Genomic DNA, 16895 nt, shown 5'->3' with positions numbered 1-16895 from the left:
TTGGAATTCGGCCGAGATTCGCTTTCGTTCAGTAACTTAGGGCTGCATTTGGCTATCGATAACAATAGATTGGGTGTATCGAATTTGTGAGTAAATCAAAGCTTGGTGCTGCGACACTCGCTCCAACTGCATGTAACGTATTTTTCAATTTTATATGCAAGACATTTTCTCCGGATTGTTGTTAATTAATTACAGATGCGTGCGTTAACTTGCCTTGACGACAGGTGAGCTCGATGCGTATCTGCAACGAGTTCGCTTTTATAATGACTCTATTTCTATAATTAAACAATATGCTGCCTGTCCCAACTAATTAGCTATGCCAGAGTTGAGGACCAGACGAGTTGAAAGATTTGATATAGATGTAGATATAGCTATACCTAGATGTGTGGAATAAAACACAAATTTGTATGCGCTTTTCGTTTTCTTTTATAGTTTATACTTTATTTATATATTTATTAAATTCTTGTGATTAAAATCAATATATTGTGGCTTTAAACACGCACAGATATTCTTCTTGTTATCTATTTGTAATAGTTAGTTTGCTTTTAAATGATTTAATAATAATTGATTGTATTTAAAATACATTTTCATATATATGTTTGCATTACATCAAATTCCAAAAGTAAAAAAAAAAAAACAAACAAAAATTAAGAGTTTGAGAATAAGAAAAATTGTCATTAGGTCAACACAGCAACATATGCAAAAGTATCTGTCAGATAGATTTGTATCTGTATCTTTTTGTTTTTATTTTCATTTTATGTGCGTGTTGTGTAAACAATTAAATTGTCATCTTGTTGAAATGAACTTTGTAATATTATTGTTTCGATCTGATCTGCCATATGTTATTTTCCTTTTGTTTTATATATATATATACATATATATATATATATATATATATATATATATATATATATATATATATGTATATACATAAATATATATGTTTATATAGTTAGGAGCTTATGCTCTTAGATAAAGCAGAGAATAAACGCATATATATTTTTGCCTTGGATACATTTTGCTTAACAGAAACTTGACTTGAAATTATATATATATATATATATATATATATATATATATATGCTGATTTATAAAGGTACGACGTACTAAACTTTGCTATTACAAAAAGCAAAAAAAAAGTATATATATTTTAAATTATGCTAAGTTTTTGTGGTCAAATGAAATCTATATATATATATATATATATATAGTAAATCGGCTTTTGCATAGTTCGGTTATGGGTTTCGTTATATGGTTTAGATATATGTGGATTATATAGTATAAGAAGCATTATACTTAAAATTCGAAAACATTTTGTGACCTTTAAATATATATATATATATTTGTAAATATATATATAATTCTGTTTTGGGGCATAATATGGAAATTAGCTTCGGTGTCTGCCTGACCTATGTAAAGCACCAAAATTCATTAGGTTCTTCGACTGCTCTTCTAACAATTCTAGCTAATGCTCAACTGTACTTTTCTCTATTATTATTGTTGTTATTATTTTGTTGTTATGTCTGTTATTTTCGTCATTCGTGTATACCTTTACGTTATCTCGCTTCGTCGTGTAAAATCGTATATTTTGTTTGTTTAAAATTTCCTTAAATTTTCCTTCTTTTTCACATTGATGGCTTGCGTATAAAAATAAATTTTCCTCTTTCTTTTCTTTTTAAGGCTATGCTGGAAATAATTAAGCACGCACACACATACACACACACATACACACTTGCTACAATGAGTCCTAATTAGTTACCTTTTATTACATAAACCCAATTAACTAGGCAAAAGTTCTTCATTTTCTCTTCATTTTTTTTCTATATACAAATTGTTTTCTCTCTCTTTCCTTTAACATGTTGTGTGTGTGCGTGCGTGTGTGTGAGTGTGTGCGTACACTAATCGTAAAACTTCTAGAAAATTATGCGCTTTCTATGTGGCTTTTTTTTGTATTTTTTTATCTATCACGAGAGCAATGCATCAGAGTTCCTTAAGATTTTTATGCCAATAAAAAAAAACTATCTTAGCTTTATGATCTATTCGAAAAAAACCGTATATATGTATATCCGTATATAGAAGAGGAAACGTTAAAATTGTAGTTTGAAAGTCTCAATTTTGGATTGTAAATGTTCGGTTCTCGACGCATCGTACGGCACGCAGTCCACAAGCAATTACTGAATATGAAACTAGCGAGTAGCGAGTGGCGAGTGCTACTCGTTGGGCGAGCGCTGGAGCCACAGGCATAAGTAACTTCGGCACGAGAGTTGAGTTCTACTCGTTACTCGCTTGATAGAAATGCAACGAGTGGCGAGTAGCGAGTAGCGAGTAGAGAGTAGCGAGTAGCGAGTAGCGAGCAGATGACTTGCTGGACAGATGAGTAGAATGAGTGTGATGCAGTCGACGAGTCGTCACTCGCTAGATAGAAATGCAACGAGTGGCGAGTGGAAGCATTGAGTTCGGATCTATCGTGCTGCTATACAGCTCTTAGGCGCAGCGTCTACTCGTTACTTTTAGAGTTGCGAAGCAGCGAGTGATTACAACGAGTCACTTGACATGTTGAGAGTTAGGGTAAGAGTGCAGAGTAGCAAAGAGTTGCTGGAGATGAAGAAACAGCTTAAGGACTTCTCTGTGATATGACTGCTGCTGGCACTGGTGCATGGATTAGCCGAGTTCCTGGGGATCTAATGAGGCAGTTGCAGTTTGTTTTCATTTTCATTTGCATTTGCATTTGCATTTCACTTCACTTCCTATTCCTGTATTCTTGTGTATATAGAGAGACGAGTATGTTCTTTGCCAGCATACGTATCGCGCATGTGTGCATTGAGGTCTATTGGAACGGCTGCGTTCGCTACAATCTAACAAGCCACACACACACACATATATAGACGGACAATTCCATTAGCTTAATTAAGGTCTAGAGCGCCCGTGCTTCACTGTGATCGGGCTGTTCTTGGCTGCCGCCTTGGCGCGCCGTTAATAAAGCTCCGTATGGTGACGCACTGGTGCCGGAATCTTGGACATGCCGCGCTCCCTACGTGGCGAGATGACAGCAGCTGCTGCGGCGGCGGCGGCGGCAGCGCCAGCTGAATTGTTGCTGCCACAGGAGGAGGCAGCCGAGCTGCGCTTAGAGCGCGCCTTGGCCGGCGGTGAGCAGCTCTCGGAACGCTCCAAATTGCCATTGCTGTGCACCCAGGCCGTTGTGAAGTCCTCGTAGACGGGCGTCTTCTTGCCATTGCCCGGCCGCTGCTGCTGCTGCTGCTGATGTTGTTGCTGCTGATTGCCGGCAGCATAGCGCGAGAGCAGCGACTTCATCTTCTCCAGAATCTGTGCATCGTTCTTGGCACTGCTCGCGGCCTCGAGCAGCTGCTGGGCCAGCGGCGAGGAGGCATGATTCTTCACCGGCGACGTCGTCAGCGAGCAGCCGCCGCGCACGCGTCGCCCGTTGTTGTCGTAGAGGATCTGCGAGTTTCGTGTCTTGCTGCCCCGCTCAAATGGCGAGGGCGATGGCGATGTGGATGTCGATGTGGCTGTGGCTGTGGGCGGTGCAAATGTATCCGCATTGATGATGGGCCGCTTCTTGCCGGCGCTGACACCGTTCTGGGGTGCACTGCGTCCGCTCCACGTATTGGTCACATCGCGCACCAGCGGCAGCTGCGACGTCTTCGGCTTGGGCGTTGCCGGCGGCCGACGCACCGAACGATAAACGGGCTGCTTCCGATTGATGCTGTGCAAATCCTGGAGACTGCCGCCGGCTTTGCTGCCGCAGGTGCTGTTATCAATGCTGCTGCGACGACGACGCGTGGCCATGGGCGAGCGTGGTATCTTGCTGAGAGGAGGTGTCCGCAGCGCCTTGCAGTTGGTGCCTGCAGCTGCATCCGCATCCGCATCCGCATCCGCATCTGCATCCGCATCTGCCGCTGTAGTTACTGTAATCTCATCATCTGTAATAAAGACGCCAGACTGCTCGAACTTGCTAACGTAGGCGGCCTTGGGGCCTTGTCTTGGCAGCACAGCGGGCAACGATTGGGGTCCATCCAGTTCGCAGAGAGAATAGTCCGGCTCTGGCTCTGGCTCTGGCGCCGGCTCTGACTCCTGTATCTGTTCCTGTTCCAGCGCACAATTTGACTTGAGTGCCACCTCAGGCACTGGCTCTGGCTCCTGCTCCTGCTCCTGTTCCTGCTCCTGGTCGTGCTCATCTGTGGGCGAGCTTTGCGAGTCGCTTGACGTTTGATCGAGACGCGCTGCAAAGGACAAGGATTGAAGTTGGCTTCAGTGATCTGCCATTCAGTGATCTTACCATTCGTTTCAGCGTCCTCGATGGAGGCCTGACTGTGCAGGGACTCGCGCTTCTGTGCATTGGACTGGATGACGCCCAGGCTGCGGTAGCCCTCGTCGCTAATCTCGCTGCCATTGTCGCTGATGTTCTCGAATTTGTTGCTCTGCTCGGGCTGAGCAATGGCAGCAACTGTTGCTGCTGTGGCCGCCGACGACGACGACGACGATGACGAGGACTCCTCCACGTAGTGCGCCGACGAGGAGGCATCTGCGCCCGAGCAGGCGGGCAGCGACTTCGGTCCGCTGCTGTAGGCGTCTTGTGAGCTCTGCTTCTTGCGCATATCGTTGACTCGCCGCTGACTGGGCGACATGGAGCGTCTGATCAGGCCGGGCGAGCCCGGCGGCAGCTGTTCCACGGCCTGGGCCAATCCATTTGTCTGGTTCAAGAATTTGCGCTGTGGCGTCGGGCTGCGACTGCGATGTTTCACGGCGGCTGCGCCATTGGATGTTGCACTGGCATTGGGTGAGGTGCCGCCGGCGCCAGCGGCTGGTGAAACGGCACCCGAACCGGAACCGGAACCGGAACCATTTGCAAAGTTTGATAACACGCGTCGAGCTGCTGGTGGTGAGCTGCAAGTAATCGATTGTGCCATGAGTAATCGATAGGTAAATGCCAAAAAGGCGTTAGCAGTTCGAGTATTCAAAAACTGGAATATTTTAAATACATCTTATATATATATATATATATATAGATCATAAATCAGAAACAATGCTGTTTCTTCTCAAGGGATTTGCTGTTGAGCTTCTCTATACATAGACTGCATATGATTCGCATGCGATCCTTGGAGCTCCATTGGGGAAAGGCTCAACAAGTTTTGCTGCTCGACCTATCGAACGTCTGAATATTCGATCAGATGTGGAACGCGTATTATGCAGTCAGTAGGGCTCGGCTGGATTTTCTATCTGTTTACTGTTATGCATTGTATTTTATTATTGATTTACTTCGACGCGTCGATATCTTATCGGGTTTTCACAGAACTTACACGTCTATAAATAAATAACTGTAATTGCTCATTTGATATAACACGAAACGGAACTATTGAAGCAATAACATCATAGATTTGATTAGTAAAAGAAATTACCCAACGACAACTAACCATTGAAGTAGATTGGAAATCGTTCTATGGTTAAGGTCGTCTGATGCGAAGCTAAATTTGAAGCTCTGCACTCAACGTGAAGATCATTTTGCTATCATATGCAAGTAGTGCTCCAGAAGAAGAAGAATTTTAGCTTGGAGGGGGTTTAGAAAAATGGAAAAAGTAAAGTCTATTCTTTGTTTATTAAAGCTTTATGGTGCCTTGTTTATTTGATACGGATTCGGTTCTGCGAAACACAATGCACAAAGCACAAAGCACTTATCTCTCAAGAGGCCCATCATAACTGTAGTCATTAGTCGTTGTGTAAAAGGCTTCAAATTAGCTAGACATGTGCCATAGAATATAATTAGTATTACGCGCATCGAATTTTTTGTGATTGTCAACCATCGCAATGCCTTAAGCCTGTTAAGTTGGCTGCGCTGGAGCACGGCCAACTTAACAAGCTAGCACTGGTTTGGGCCTGTTAAGTTGGCTGCACAAAGCTGCAATCATGAGCTACAGAAACGTTTCTTTAGTCAACAAGGACTCTGAGCTGGGCACAGGAAGCACATGGAGATGCATGGCACATGCATTTGCGTTTGGTGAATGAGCGCGTCAATTCATGAATGAATAAACGAATGCATTTTATGGGTATTCAAAGTAACTACTGCGACTACTGGGCCCCGCCCTGCCCCTGCGCCTCTATTTAGGCTCGCCGTGAGTGTGTCTTTAATGGAGCTTGTTAATGGGGCACTCAGCGCGACTGGCTGCGGATTCTGTGTGTCTACTGGTGCTCTAAGCGCACTCGCACCATCATTATCCGGCTTTATGCATGCAATTAGCGGGGCGATAACAACTTAATGCATCGGCCCCATAATGGGGCCGTCGCGTGGCTAATGAAGGGGATGCACGCGAACGGGGCAGCACGGGGGTGTTCCGGCTAGTTATTAACCTGCTAGCTTCAACGTGGACAACAACATGTCAACAGGTCAGTCACTCACCGTTCGTATATCACATGCGCCTTGTGCAGCTCAATGCCATTGCCGGAATTGCTCGTATTGCGGATCATCAGACGGGCCTGCAACGAGCTGCGATGCTGGGCACGACAGCGGCAGGGATCGTGCTTGTCCAGATAATGGGCGAGCGTGTCCCAGCCTCCGCCCACGCGCACCATCACATGCGAGCGCAAGATCTGCAAATAGAAGATGACCAGGTGAGACCAATACTTATCGAGGACTCCATTCTTTTCTGACTTAAAGAGCTGAATTTCGATATTGTTTACAATCGATTTTCAGAAAGCAAACAAACTTATCGATAACACGCAATGAATGTGAGCTGAGCAGATAGACAGCAGGACGGACACACAGACTCGGCTTCTAATAGTGATTAGAGCACAAAAAACTGAGACTCACTTCACTGTAGGCAAAGGCTGAGACTTCATTTTAGTTGGAATTTTAAGAGATAGTTTAAGCAGCAGTTTGGCTGAGGTTTAGTTGAAAGTTTCGCCAGAAGCTTTGGCGCAATTTGATGAGACAGCTCAAGCATCAGTTAGCCTAAAAGTTAGCTTGTTAATCAAGAGTTAAATCGAAGTCGGGTCTAGGTATTTGGCAGCTAGAAGTTTAGCTACACTTATAGCTGACACTTAGTCTTTTGCCTAATACGAAAGCTCAGCTCTGTCAGGAGTCTAGACGACAGTCAAACCAGCTAAAAATTAAGCTCACATTTTGCTAAAAAGAAATGGATTTTTAGTCTTAAATTTTAGCTAGAAAATGGCTAAAATGCTAGCTAACAAAGGCGGTTTTAGACTAGTGTAAAGCTTTATTGAAAGATAAAATTTGAGTTGCAGCTGCCGCTTGGACTTACCCGCACAAAGATGAGGACTTTGGTGTCGCCGATGCGATATTTGCCCTCGGATACGCGCACCATGGGAAATTGTGAGGGGCATGTGCACTTCTCCACCAAATCTCTGACCTGTAAGCAAAAATTTGTGTCAACTACAGTATTGTATCCATAGATAGATATATATATATATATATAAACATGTAGGTATTTGTGTATAAAGTTTGTTTGTGTGCAGGGAGCTGAGCCTGGGGCTGACCCCTTGGGCCATTGCATAAGTTCAAGAGAAGCAAACGACAAACGACTCTTTGGACTTCGCTTTTCACTGCATAAATTCACGCGCTGCCATTGTCCGAACAAATGATCAAACAAATGAGCGGAACAGCCAAGCCTGCGACAACAGCAACAACAGCGACGACGACGACGACGACGACAAAGACCTGGCCCAGACCAGACCAGACCAGGTTAGGCCAGGCCAAGAGACTTGGGCACCAAAATGCAACTGGCTTTGCTACGTATCGTGTCTGTAGGGAGCTGCGCTTCGCTTTGCTTGCTTTGCTTGGCTACTGTGCTCTTGTGGCTGCCTTTGACAGGGCTGCGAGTCCGAGTACCATAAAAAGCGGCACAGCCTGCAGCAGGAGAAGCTGAGCGGGGGTGGGGCCTGCGAGTTCAGGCTGGCGAAACAGACAAAACGCATTTGCACCTTTGAACTTCGCTAGTTAGCTGAGGCTCATAGATTTCTGTATTGCCCGTTTTTGGTTTTTGTTTTGGGAACTGTGCCACAGCTGCAAATGCGTTGCTGCAACAGAGGCAGCAGAGGGTTTGGATGTGGATGTGGCTGTCTGGGCGTAGCTTGTGGCAAGACGACATCACAATAAATCTCAAATGGCGATAAGCCAGCAAAATGATCTGCCAGGCGCAGAGATTCGCAATTGACAAGGCGAGCAAGCTGCAGATGAGAGGAGATGAGGAGCAGCTAAACTGGATGAGAGGGGAGTGGACGGGCGGGCGGGCGGTCGGTCGGTCTGGCGGGCTTTGAGGAAGAGGCACGGCGTGACTGTGACGCATGCAAGATTAGCTGGCGCTGTGATCCTGGCCTAAGCCATAAATTGCAAACACAAACAGCAACAGCAACAGCAACAGCAACAACAATGTTGACGACGCGGACGTGCCAAACGGCAGCGACAAATGATTCGTGGCTGGTTTGCAACAGTTGCTGCTGTTGCTGCCGCTGCTGTTGCTGTTGCTGTTGCTGTTGCTGCTGTCGTGGTGGCACATCATTTGATTTTCGACAAGTTGTTGAGGCTATTTGCTGATTTGGCTGCCGCTGTTGCTGCCGCTGCAAACAAATTGATTGGCTGGCTGAGTGATCGCGCTGCCAAGATCCGACACAGGCGCTCGTTCCATTGAGCATGTCCGCCCGCCGGGGCAGACTGTGTTGTTGTTGTTGTTGTTGTTGTTGTTGCCGTTGCTGTGTTTGCCTGACAATGTTTTGGCAGCACGTTCATGTCCATGTTGCGTCCAATAAATGCGCAACGATTTATCCATCCATCGAGCAGCTGTCGATGCAGGAGAGGGAAGTTGGGCAGGCATTGTTGTCAATGCTCGCTGGCGGCGTGAGGAAATGTTTGGCTTTGGCTTTGGCTTTGGCTTTTCATTAGTTTTCCGATATTTTGCCTTGGCCCGGCCTGGTCTGGCCCGGCTTGGCCTGCTCTGACTGACTCCTCAATCCTTGTTGCATGTTGCTGTTGCTGTTGCTGTTGCTGCATGTTGCTGTCGTCGCATGTTGCTGGCAGTCACACTTGCAATTACCATTGGCAATTGGCGATTGTTGTAATTGCTGTTGGCACAGCTGGCGCCACCGGGCAACAAGCGACTTGCAGCTAGCGAAACGAAATGGAAACGATATGAAACGGAACGGGCACGGGCATGGAACGGGGCGGCAATGAAACGCCTCGAACATCTTGTCAAATTAATTAACAATATGTTGAGCTGCCGTGACATAAGCGTTGCCAATCGACGATGCTGTGAAATGCTTTGAATATTTTTCCAGCGATAAACGATAAATCAATCAGTGCGGAAGTATCGATAAGTGAACCGTTAGGTAGAAAGAGAGGGAGAGAGTTGTTAGGGAATTATAATAGCGGTTCTATGAAGATACTTAATGATACAGCTACAGTATTCTGATAGTAAACATAATCGATCAATTTATCGGTTCAAGTTTACGCTTATAGCTCAAACTGAATTGAATTTCGAAGTAGACATCGTTTGCAGCCTTGTTTAGGCATGCTGTAAAACATATTTTCTTCTTGATAATAATTTCTTTTAATAATCGATACATATCGATTACTTGTTTTTATGTGACAATCGTTCTTTTTACGCACAAACTTGATCAAAATTGGAACATGTGCTCCTTAGTAAATTTCGCTTTGAGATAAGAGTGCTTCATAATAATCGATAAATATCGAATATAAGTTAATCGAAATACGCACCTTTCGATTCACTTATTTAATAAAACTCTTTAATGAAAAACATATGATCTTTAAAGAATTTGATCTTTGTGCTAAGGTTTGGTCCCAACAAACGATAATATCGATTGGCTTACTGTGAATATCTATTGACATTTTGCAAGCACAAGCTTCGCTCGAACAAATGCTATTTGGAGAATTTCGCAGCAGTATTATGTGGAGCTAATGGAACCCAGTTGATCCAGCTGGAGTTTCAAGCTCTGGGGAGAAGCCGAGATCACGACTTGCCTGGGCAAGTACTAGATTATTTGTTTTTGGATAGCTAGGTAGAGGTACATATACGTTTTTCGGCAAAGTCGTCGAAAGCAATTATCCATTGCATTTGTTTCGACAACTCGCATAGTCTTTCTGTGTTGCGGTAGCTGCTGTTGGCTGCTTTTGATTTGTTTTGCCCAAGTTTGAAACTGGAAACTTAGCCGTGGCTAAAAATGGACATGAGAAGAGTAGCTATGAAAACAACAATAACAAAAAGTCGTGAGGTCCGCGGCGACTAAAAAAATATATAAAAGAGAAAACATAGACCCACTGAACCCACACACACACACACCTCTGTCTGGAGGAGTCGAGGGAAACCGTATGGAAAAGCCAGTTGCCAGCTGACAGTAAACAGTAGTCGCAATTAGGGCTAGCGAATTCGATCTGCACTTACCATCTCGTCGAGGCTCTTCAGATCGTTGGTTATGATCTGTGGCTGGGGCCCGTACATCAGCATCGGGTCCTTATCGTTCTCATCCTCGTTCTCTGTGTCGCTGTCATACAGATCCGCTTCGTTGGCCACACACTCGTCGCCGATGGGTGGCGCCTCCGTTTGAGTGCCGCTCTCTGAGCAGCCGTTGTTTGTCTGTGTGCCACAGCCGACGCCGTTGGCTTTGTTATCGGCCGCGATTTCCCGATCGATTTGCCGCTCCATTTGCACCAGCATCGGCGCTAGCATGCCTATCGATAGATACATACACACATATACATATATATTTATTGATCAGCCTTGATCATGATTTTGGTGAAACTTACCAAACTTGGCGCCACGTCTGGCCACCTCCAGCAGACAGAGAATCACATGCTTCTCGTTCTTGCGCATGATCAGATCGTCCGTTTCGAACAATAGGCACTCGATGATTTTAAGGCTTTTTCTGTAAATGACAAATCGTTTGAGCAGAGCGCTTCACTTGCCATTGATTTAACTGTCAATCAGTTAATCAGTAGTATGTGATCAGTTAGCAGAGTGAGAGCTGGGCAATGATCAGGGATCGCTGATCAGTTAGCAGTTAGAGGTGATCAGTAAGAAGTTGGCAGTGAGCAGTGATCAATTAGTATTGATCTGTGGGTAGTTAGCTGTGATCAGTGATCAGTAGTGATCGAGCGAGCACTGCTCAGTTAGTAGTGATCGGTGATCAGTTAGTAGTGATCAGCAAGTAGTTGGCATTAAGAAGTTGGCAGTAGACATATGTTGGCGAAGGGCCATGATCAGTGGTCATGAGTGATCATTGATCATGAGTGATCATTGATCAGTAAACTGCGAAAACTGAAAGCAGTGATCAGTGATCATGATCCATGCTCAGTGATCTAGCAACACTTATGAGTTTGAACTTATCAGTTATCAGTGATCCGTGATCAGTGATAGGTGATCAGTTAGTTAGTTGAGTGATCATTATCTTCGAAGATCGACAGTCTCTTAAGATTGTCATGAAAGCTGAGAGTTCTCAACAAATTATGTTCTGCTGGCTGATCATTGACCTTTAGTAGAATCTATTGCTGATCACTGAACTCTAGACGGAGCCAAATATGATCCAAAATGGCAGCGAGACTCACCTGCACCAGGTTATAAAGTTGGAGACATTGTCGCGGGCAAAGAATGTGCCGCTCTTGGCTGCGGGCAGATAATACACGTTGCCCAGGGCAAGGATCGGTCCGGCCAAGCCGGAAGTCATGGAGCGTGTCATTGATTTGTTGCGCGCCTGTCGTCGTGCCAAATAGTCCTCGGCTGCTTGTCGCACATAATTTGCGTGCTGAAAACAAATTAAAGAGCGCAACAATAAATTAGTGAGCAGCAACAACAACAATGGGAAATGCGTCGCTCGCAAGTGAAAGTCGAAAAAAAAATGTTTTCCTCTTCTAGTTTTTTTTTAAAGCGCGACAAAAATCTAGCAAAGTTTATTTTTAAGCGTCTCAAGAATTTAGCGCAGAATTTGTTGATTTCTTTCTTTTTTTTTTTGTTCTAAGATCGCAGCAGCTAGCCAACGGGGCCAGCCGACTACACCCCATGCCGCGCCCCTTGGGCGAGTACAGGGTATACGCGCGACAGGAGCTGCATCATTCGAATTGATGGCGCCGCAATCTTATGCATAATTAATTAGAAAAGCAAATGAAAAGAAATGAAAATGAAAATGAAAATGAAAAATCTGCTGCTGCGAGGCAAACTAATTCCAATTGCAAACACTCGTCACTCATCAGTCATTTGGGCACACACAGAGACACCGAGGCGCGCAGAGAGGGGGACAGCGCAATTTGTGAATGGGCACAGATACTTTTGGTTACTAATTAGTCTAGCTACATTGTGGATAGGACCTAGATGGAACGAGCTGAACTGGAGTCTAATTTCTTGTTGAAAATATCGTGAATAACCACAAGCAGAAAGCCAAGCAACTTCAAGCTCTCCAAACTGATTCATCGATTTTTATCGATAGAATATATCGAAAAAGGAAAACAAATAGACAGAGAGCTGGATCGACTCAGTTCTAAATATACTTTAAGGTATATGCCATGTCTACTTCTGTCTGTCTTTTGTGTACTCTCCATGGCTGAAAGGAAGCAGTAATCGATGTGACTGAAAGCAGCTTCTTGGCGCGAAATAGATAAGAGAATAATATGATAGATGCTTAGAGCAAAGACTGTTGAACTTAGTCTATCCATTAAATATAGATCATAGAGATTTCCGATTTTAATATGCATGCAAGGCTAAGCGCTTGGAATCGTATGCTATGCCCAGATCGTCAAGACTCTTTGTACTCTATGGGATCTGCCACGCCAAGGCAACATATCCTGCATTGGCACATTGAATGGATTCAGGGTATAGCAAATGAATGTTTATGTCATCGTCGCTTACGAAAGTAATGAAGTGCAATCTGATCGGCGACGCTGCGATATGATGCGATCGATGCAAGCAGCATCTAGACAATTGGGATGCAATTTGAAGGCGCCGCTGCAGCACGACGAGAGGCGGCAAATGGAAACGACGTGTCATGCATTTCCATTACCATTTCCCATTCCACTTCCAATTCCCATTCCCATTCCCATTCCCATTCCATTTCCATTTACATACATCATTCCATATTCATTTATGCACATTTTTGTAATAATTTAATATTTTAACAATTTCAATGTTTCCATCTCTCTCGAATCGCTTATTATTTATTTATTTTTTATTTTTTATTTTTGCTTTTCTTAAATCTTTCTTTGTTTTTTTTTTTTTATTTTTTATGGCTATCGCCACAAACTGCATTCAAAGTGCTTTATTTGGTGTTTATTGTTTCACCGTTTCATTACAAAGAGAGAGGGGGAGATATATATATATATATATATATACCCTAAGACCATTTAAGGTCAGCAACGACAGCTGCTGACGTCTGCCGCTAGCTGTGGGCGTGTGGGCGTGGCACAGTCAAACAATTTGAATAGCTTATGAAATGAGTATGCATTCGCGATGAGCAATTCCATATAGTAGATAGTATATATATAAGTATATATCTATATATTTATAGTTGGCAAATCATGTGTAATTTAAGAGCTTTTTAAGAACTTGACATTTCCTCACATGCCTCCATTAGATGTCCATCGACAACTTTTAGTGTGGCTAATTAGTTTTGAAGAAATGGGCAGCACTCGGTAGCTATCAATCTGGATAGTCAAACATTTTCAGCAAATTGGCAGCACTTTTCTACAATTGAGCGTTAATGCTTGACTAGGTAGAGGGGGCGAGAGCATTGGCTAGTCGTATTGGGGCCGGCGTCTAGCCGCTCTTATCATGGAACGCGAAAGGCAAAGCAGCAACCAGCAAGAGGCACCAGCCAACAGGCACAGACAGAGACGCCCACGATGCACTTTGATGGCTCGAGGCGTTAAATAGGTCTGTCTGCATCTTCGCTGCGCTACCCACGGTCGGGCATGTGGCCTTGCGCAGACCAAATCCAATGCACAATTCAAATTTATTGCAGCTGACTCAGCTGAAGTCACAGCCAGCAAATCTCTGGCAGGTAGCTCATCTGGGTTTCGGCTAGCGCCGAGACCAACGAAATCAAAAATTCAAATAGATGCGCTCAGTGTGTGTGGTGCTTGTGCCTCGCTGTGCTGCTGCTGCTGCTGCTGCTGCTGCAGTTGTTGTTGCCTCCACTAAGCCGCATCAGATTTTCACTTTCGAAAGCATCGACGTCGGCATCGACACGAGCCGCATGGAAATTGTTATTATGACATCTCATCTGACAATCTTGTGTCATGGAGCAGCACGTGCCAGTGCTTGACGTTTTGATTAGGCCAGTGTTGAACAATGTTGCCACATAATAGCTATGAGCGCGGGTAAATCCCCGACTGGGGCAGCTGGATTCCAGTCCTTTTCAGGCGATTTCAATCTGAACTTGAATGGCCTTATGGGAATGAGCTAATTGCTTGTGTTATCGAGCTAAGCTTTGGCGATCAGGCGATCCAGAGCACAATGGATCACAATGGCTGGATGAGGCATTTTATAGTTCAGTTCAAACGATACACTTTCAGCAATGCTAGTTTGTGAGCCAGTGTTGAACAAGTTCGTAGTATCCTAGCTGCTCGCCTGGCTATCGATATACGAGTCGAGAAATGGCAGCATTTTGACAACTTCTTATGTCGTATGCCATTTCCTTTCTTTTCAAACGAAAGCTTTCCCAAACTCAGCTCGTGCTCGAAAGTAAGTGTGAAATTTAGATTTTCATTTGGTCTTCCAATGAGTTCAAATGTCTTTTTCTTGACTTAAATTTCGATTTTGATAAGATAAAACCGTCAACATCAAAAATGAATCCATTCAAGACTAATCCGAATACGGAAGTATTATTAAAGGGTCAATCAATGTCGCGAGCAGCGCGAGCCATTCGCAACTTTCATCAATTTCCGACCGTTAGCTCGCTTCTAATGACCATCAACGAGGTCTCGCAGAATGCAGATCTAATGCGTCAGCTAGAGTTTCCGATTGGCCAGTATATGGAGTACTTTATGCACAATTGCATTCGATTGCCAGCGGCCTACCTGCTGCCTCGCAAGCTCCAGGTGAAGGCGGGTCTCTTTCTGATGCGCTTCGTCAAGTACTGCGGCCGCAAGTGGCGAATGCGAAAGATGCGGGAGGCTAGACTGCGAGGTAGCCTCTATCCTTCCATACTGGACTCGCCGTCTCCATTCGATTACGTCATGCAACCGAAACCGTTTAAGATTATGTCCGAAGAGAAACGCTTTAGCCGTAAGAACATGAAGCTAAAGCCAAACTATTCATTCAAACAGGGTCCGGAATATCCACGCAATTCCCTAATGAAAAATATACCGCTGATCGATCCAGCAAATCCGAGTAATATCGACTATAAGGCTAACTATAAGCTATTCACATATTTCATGGACACCGATTCCAATACGTTGATTCGCGACGTCCCCTTTCGTCGCAAGGCCATAGCGAATAAGACGAACGAGCTTGAGCTGATAGCCAACATTGAGAGCAGTGCCAAGGCGCTGAGGCGCAGGTCGCCCATGGCGGCCAATCTGGAGAACAGGGCAAGCGCAGTCAACGTGGAACATCCCGAGAATAACATGATGGTCTCGGATGTCTCCTCTGAATCGGAGCCGTTGGACGATGTCGAAATGGCCAGAGGTCGCAAGACTGAGATTTCATCGAATTGTCTTGGCATCTCCGTCAATTTGCCAATGGCCAAGCCTGTGTCGTTGGACGGATCCAATGCGTTTATGGAGTTTGAGCAATCCAAAAATTTGGACTGTAACAAATCCGTATCAATGTCCGATTCCTCGTCGACCTTTGATTTTACGAAGAGCGATTCTAGCAAGGCATCGCAGTGGACCTCCGACTCGTCGCCATCGCCATCGCCAGACGAGGCACTGCGCAAAGGGAAGGGCAAGCCTAAGGGCAACATTGCCGCTATCGAGGCTGGCAATAAAAAGCTCTTCTCGTATAATCTGAGCGAGGCCAATATTCAGCAGCTGCTTCCCACAGGAAGCCACTTTCACGCAGGAGTCGAGGCGAACGTCCAGGCGATGCAGATCCATGGACACGTCAAGAAAAAGAATACGGAGAGCTATCTGAACAGTCGCATGTCGACTGTAAAGAAGCGCCTCGAAGCGCCCTGCGGCAGTGAGCTGGCCATGCGACTGAAGGTTGAGCTGGCCCAGATTCGACGCAAGCTCGTCAAGTTCCAGGGCGATTCGAAGGAGCTTGCCGACATGGATGTTCAACCGAACTTGCCGCCATCGACCGGATCGAGCTCTTCCCTTAGCGACTCGCTGGAAAACATGACACTCAATGCCAGCGTTAAGCAGCAGCTTCAGACTTCGACGGTTCCCGACAAGGTCGAACGTAAGGTGAACAAACGTCATTTGTCGAGCAACGACTCACCGTTTGACTACAAGCCCATCGAGAGGGGTAGCTCCCCCTCCCCAATACCCGAGAAGCGTCGCAGCGAGGAGCCGCAGACCCGGACCAGGCCCCATTCGCCACACGGTGCTAAGATCCTATCGGAATTGGACCGGAATAACCTAATCAACAGTATGAACAAAATCAAATCCGATCTGAGGGTAGCTCAGCATCAGCTCCGGACACGCATGATCGCCATACACGGCAGACTCGAGCAGCCCTGCACCAGCAAGGAGGCCAACAAGCTGAACGACGAACTGTCGACCATAAACGACAAGTTGGAAAGAATCGATACGGCCCTCGGTACGACCGTGGGTGACGAGTCCTCGGACATGGACTTGGACATATCGCCAACCGATGACGAAGAAGAGCCATTTGGCCAACAGCCGCCGCCATGTGCGTTGCAGAACATCTCATTCAATGAATCTGGATTTTTGGAGAGCACTCGCTTGGAACAGACGCTGT

General features: G+C 45.3%; 1 protein-coding gene across 3 annotated transcripts in view; it reads right to left on the bottom strand.

Annotated features, from left to right (window-relative positions):
- Positions 1-1222: 1222 nt before the first annotated feature.
- Positions 1223-16895, bottom strand: part of LOC111597234 (GAS2-like protein pickled eggs) — a 70711-nt gene continuing 55038 nt past the window's right edge. For all 3 annotated transcript variants that reach the window (XM_030224212.1, XM_030224214.1, XM_030224213.1), the window contains 7 exons: positions 11588-11784; positions 10790-10908; positions 10428-10714; positions 7275-7382; positions 6413-6603; positions 4298-4905; positions 1223-4241 (listed from right to left, as the gene is read on the bottom strand). In XM_030224212.1, the coding sequence (XP_030080072.1) occupies positions 2974-4241; positions 4298-4905; positions 6413-6603; positions 7275-7382; positions 10428-10714; positions 10790-10908; positions 11588-11784 (2778 nt within the window). In that variant the 3' untranslated portion in view covers positions 1223-2973. The remainder of the gene's footprint in view (positions 4242-4297; positions 4906-6412; positions 6604-7274; positions 7383-10427; positions 10715-10789; positions 10909-11587; positions 11785-16895) is intronic.

Source organism: Drosophila hydei, unplaced genomic scaffold (assembly GCF_003285905.1).
Source record: "Drosophila hydei strain 15085-1641.00,03,60 unplaced genomic scaffold, DhydRS2 tig00000413-arrow-arrow-pilon, whole genome shotgun sequence".
Taxonomy (NCBI): Eukaryota; Metazoa; Arthropoda; class Insecta; order Diptera; family Drosophilidae; genus Drosophila; species Drosophila hydei.
This window is presented reverse-complemented; position numbering and strand designations above follow the sequence as displayed.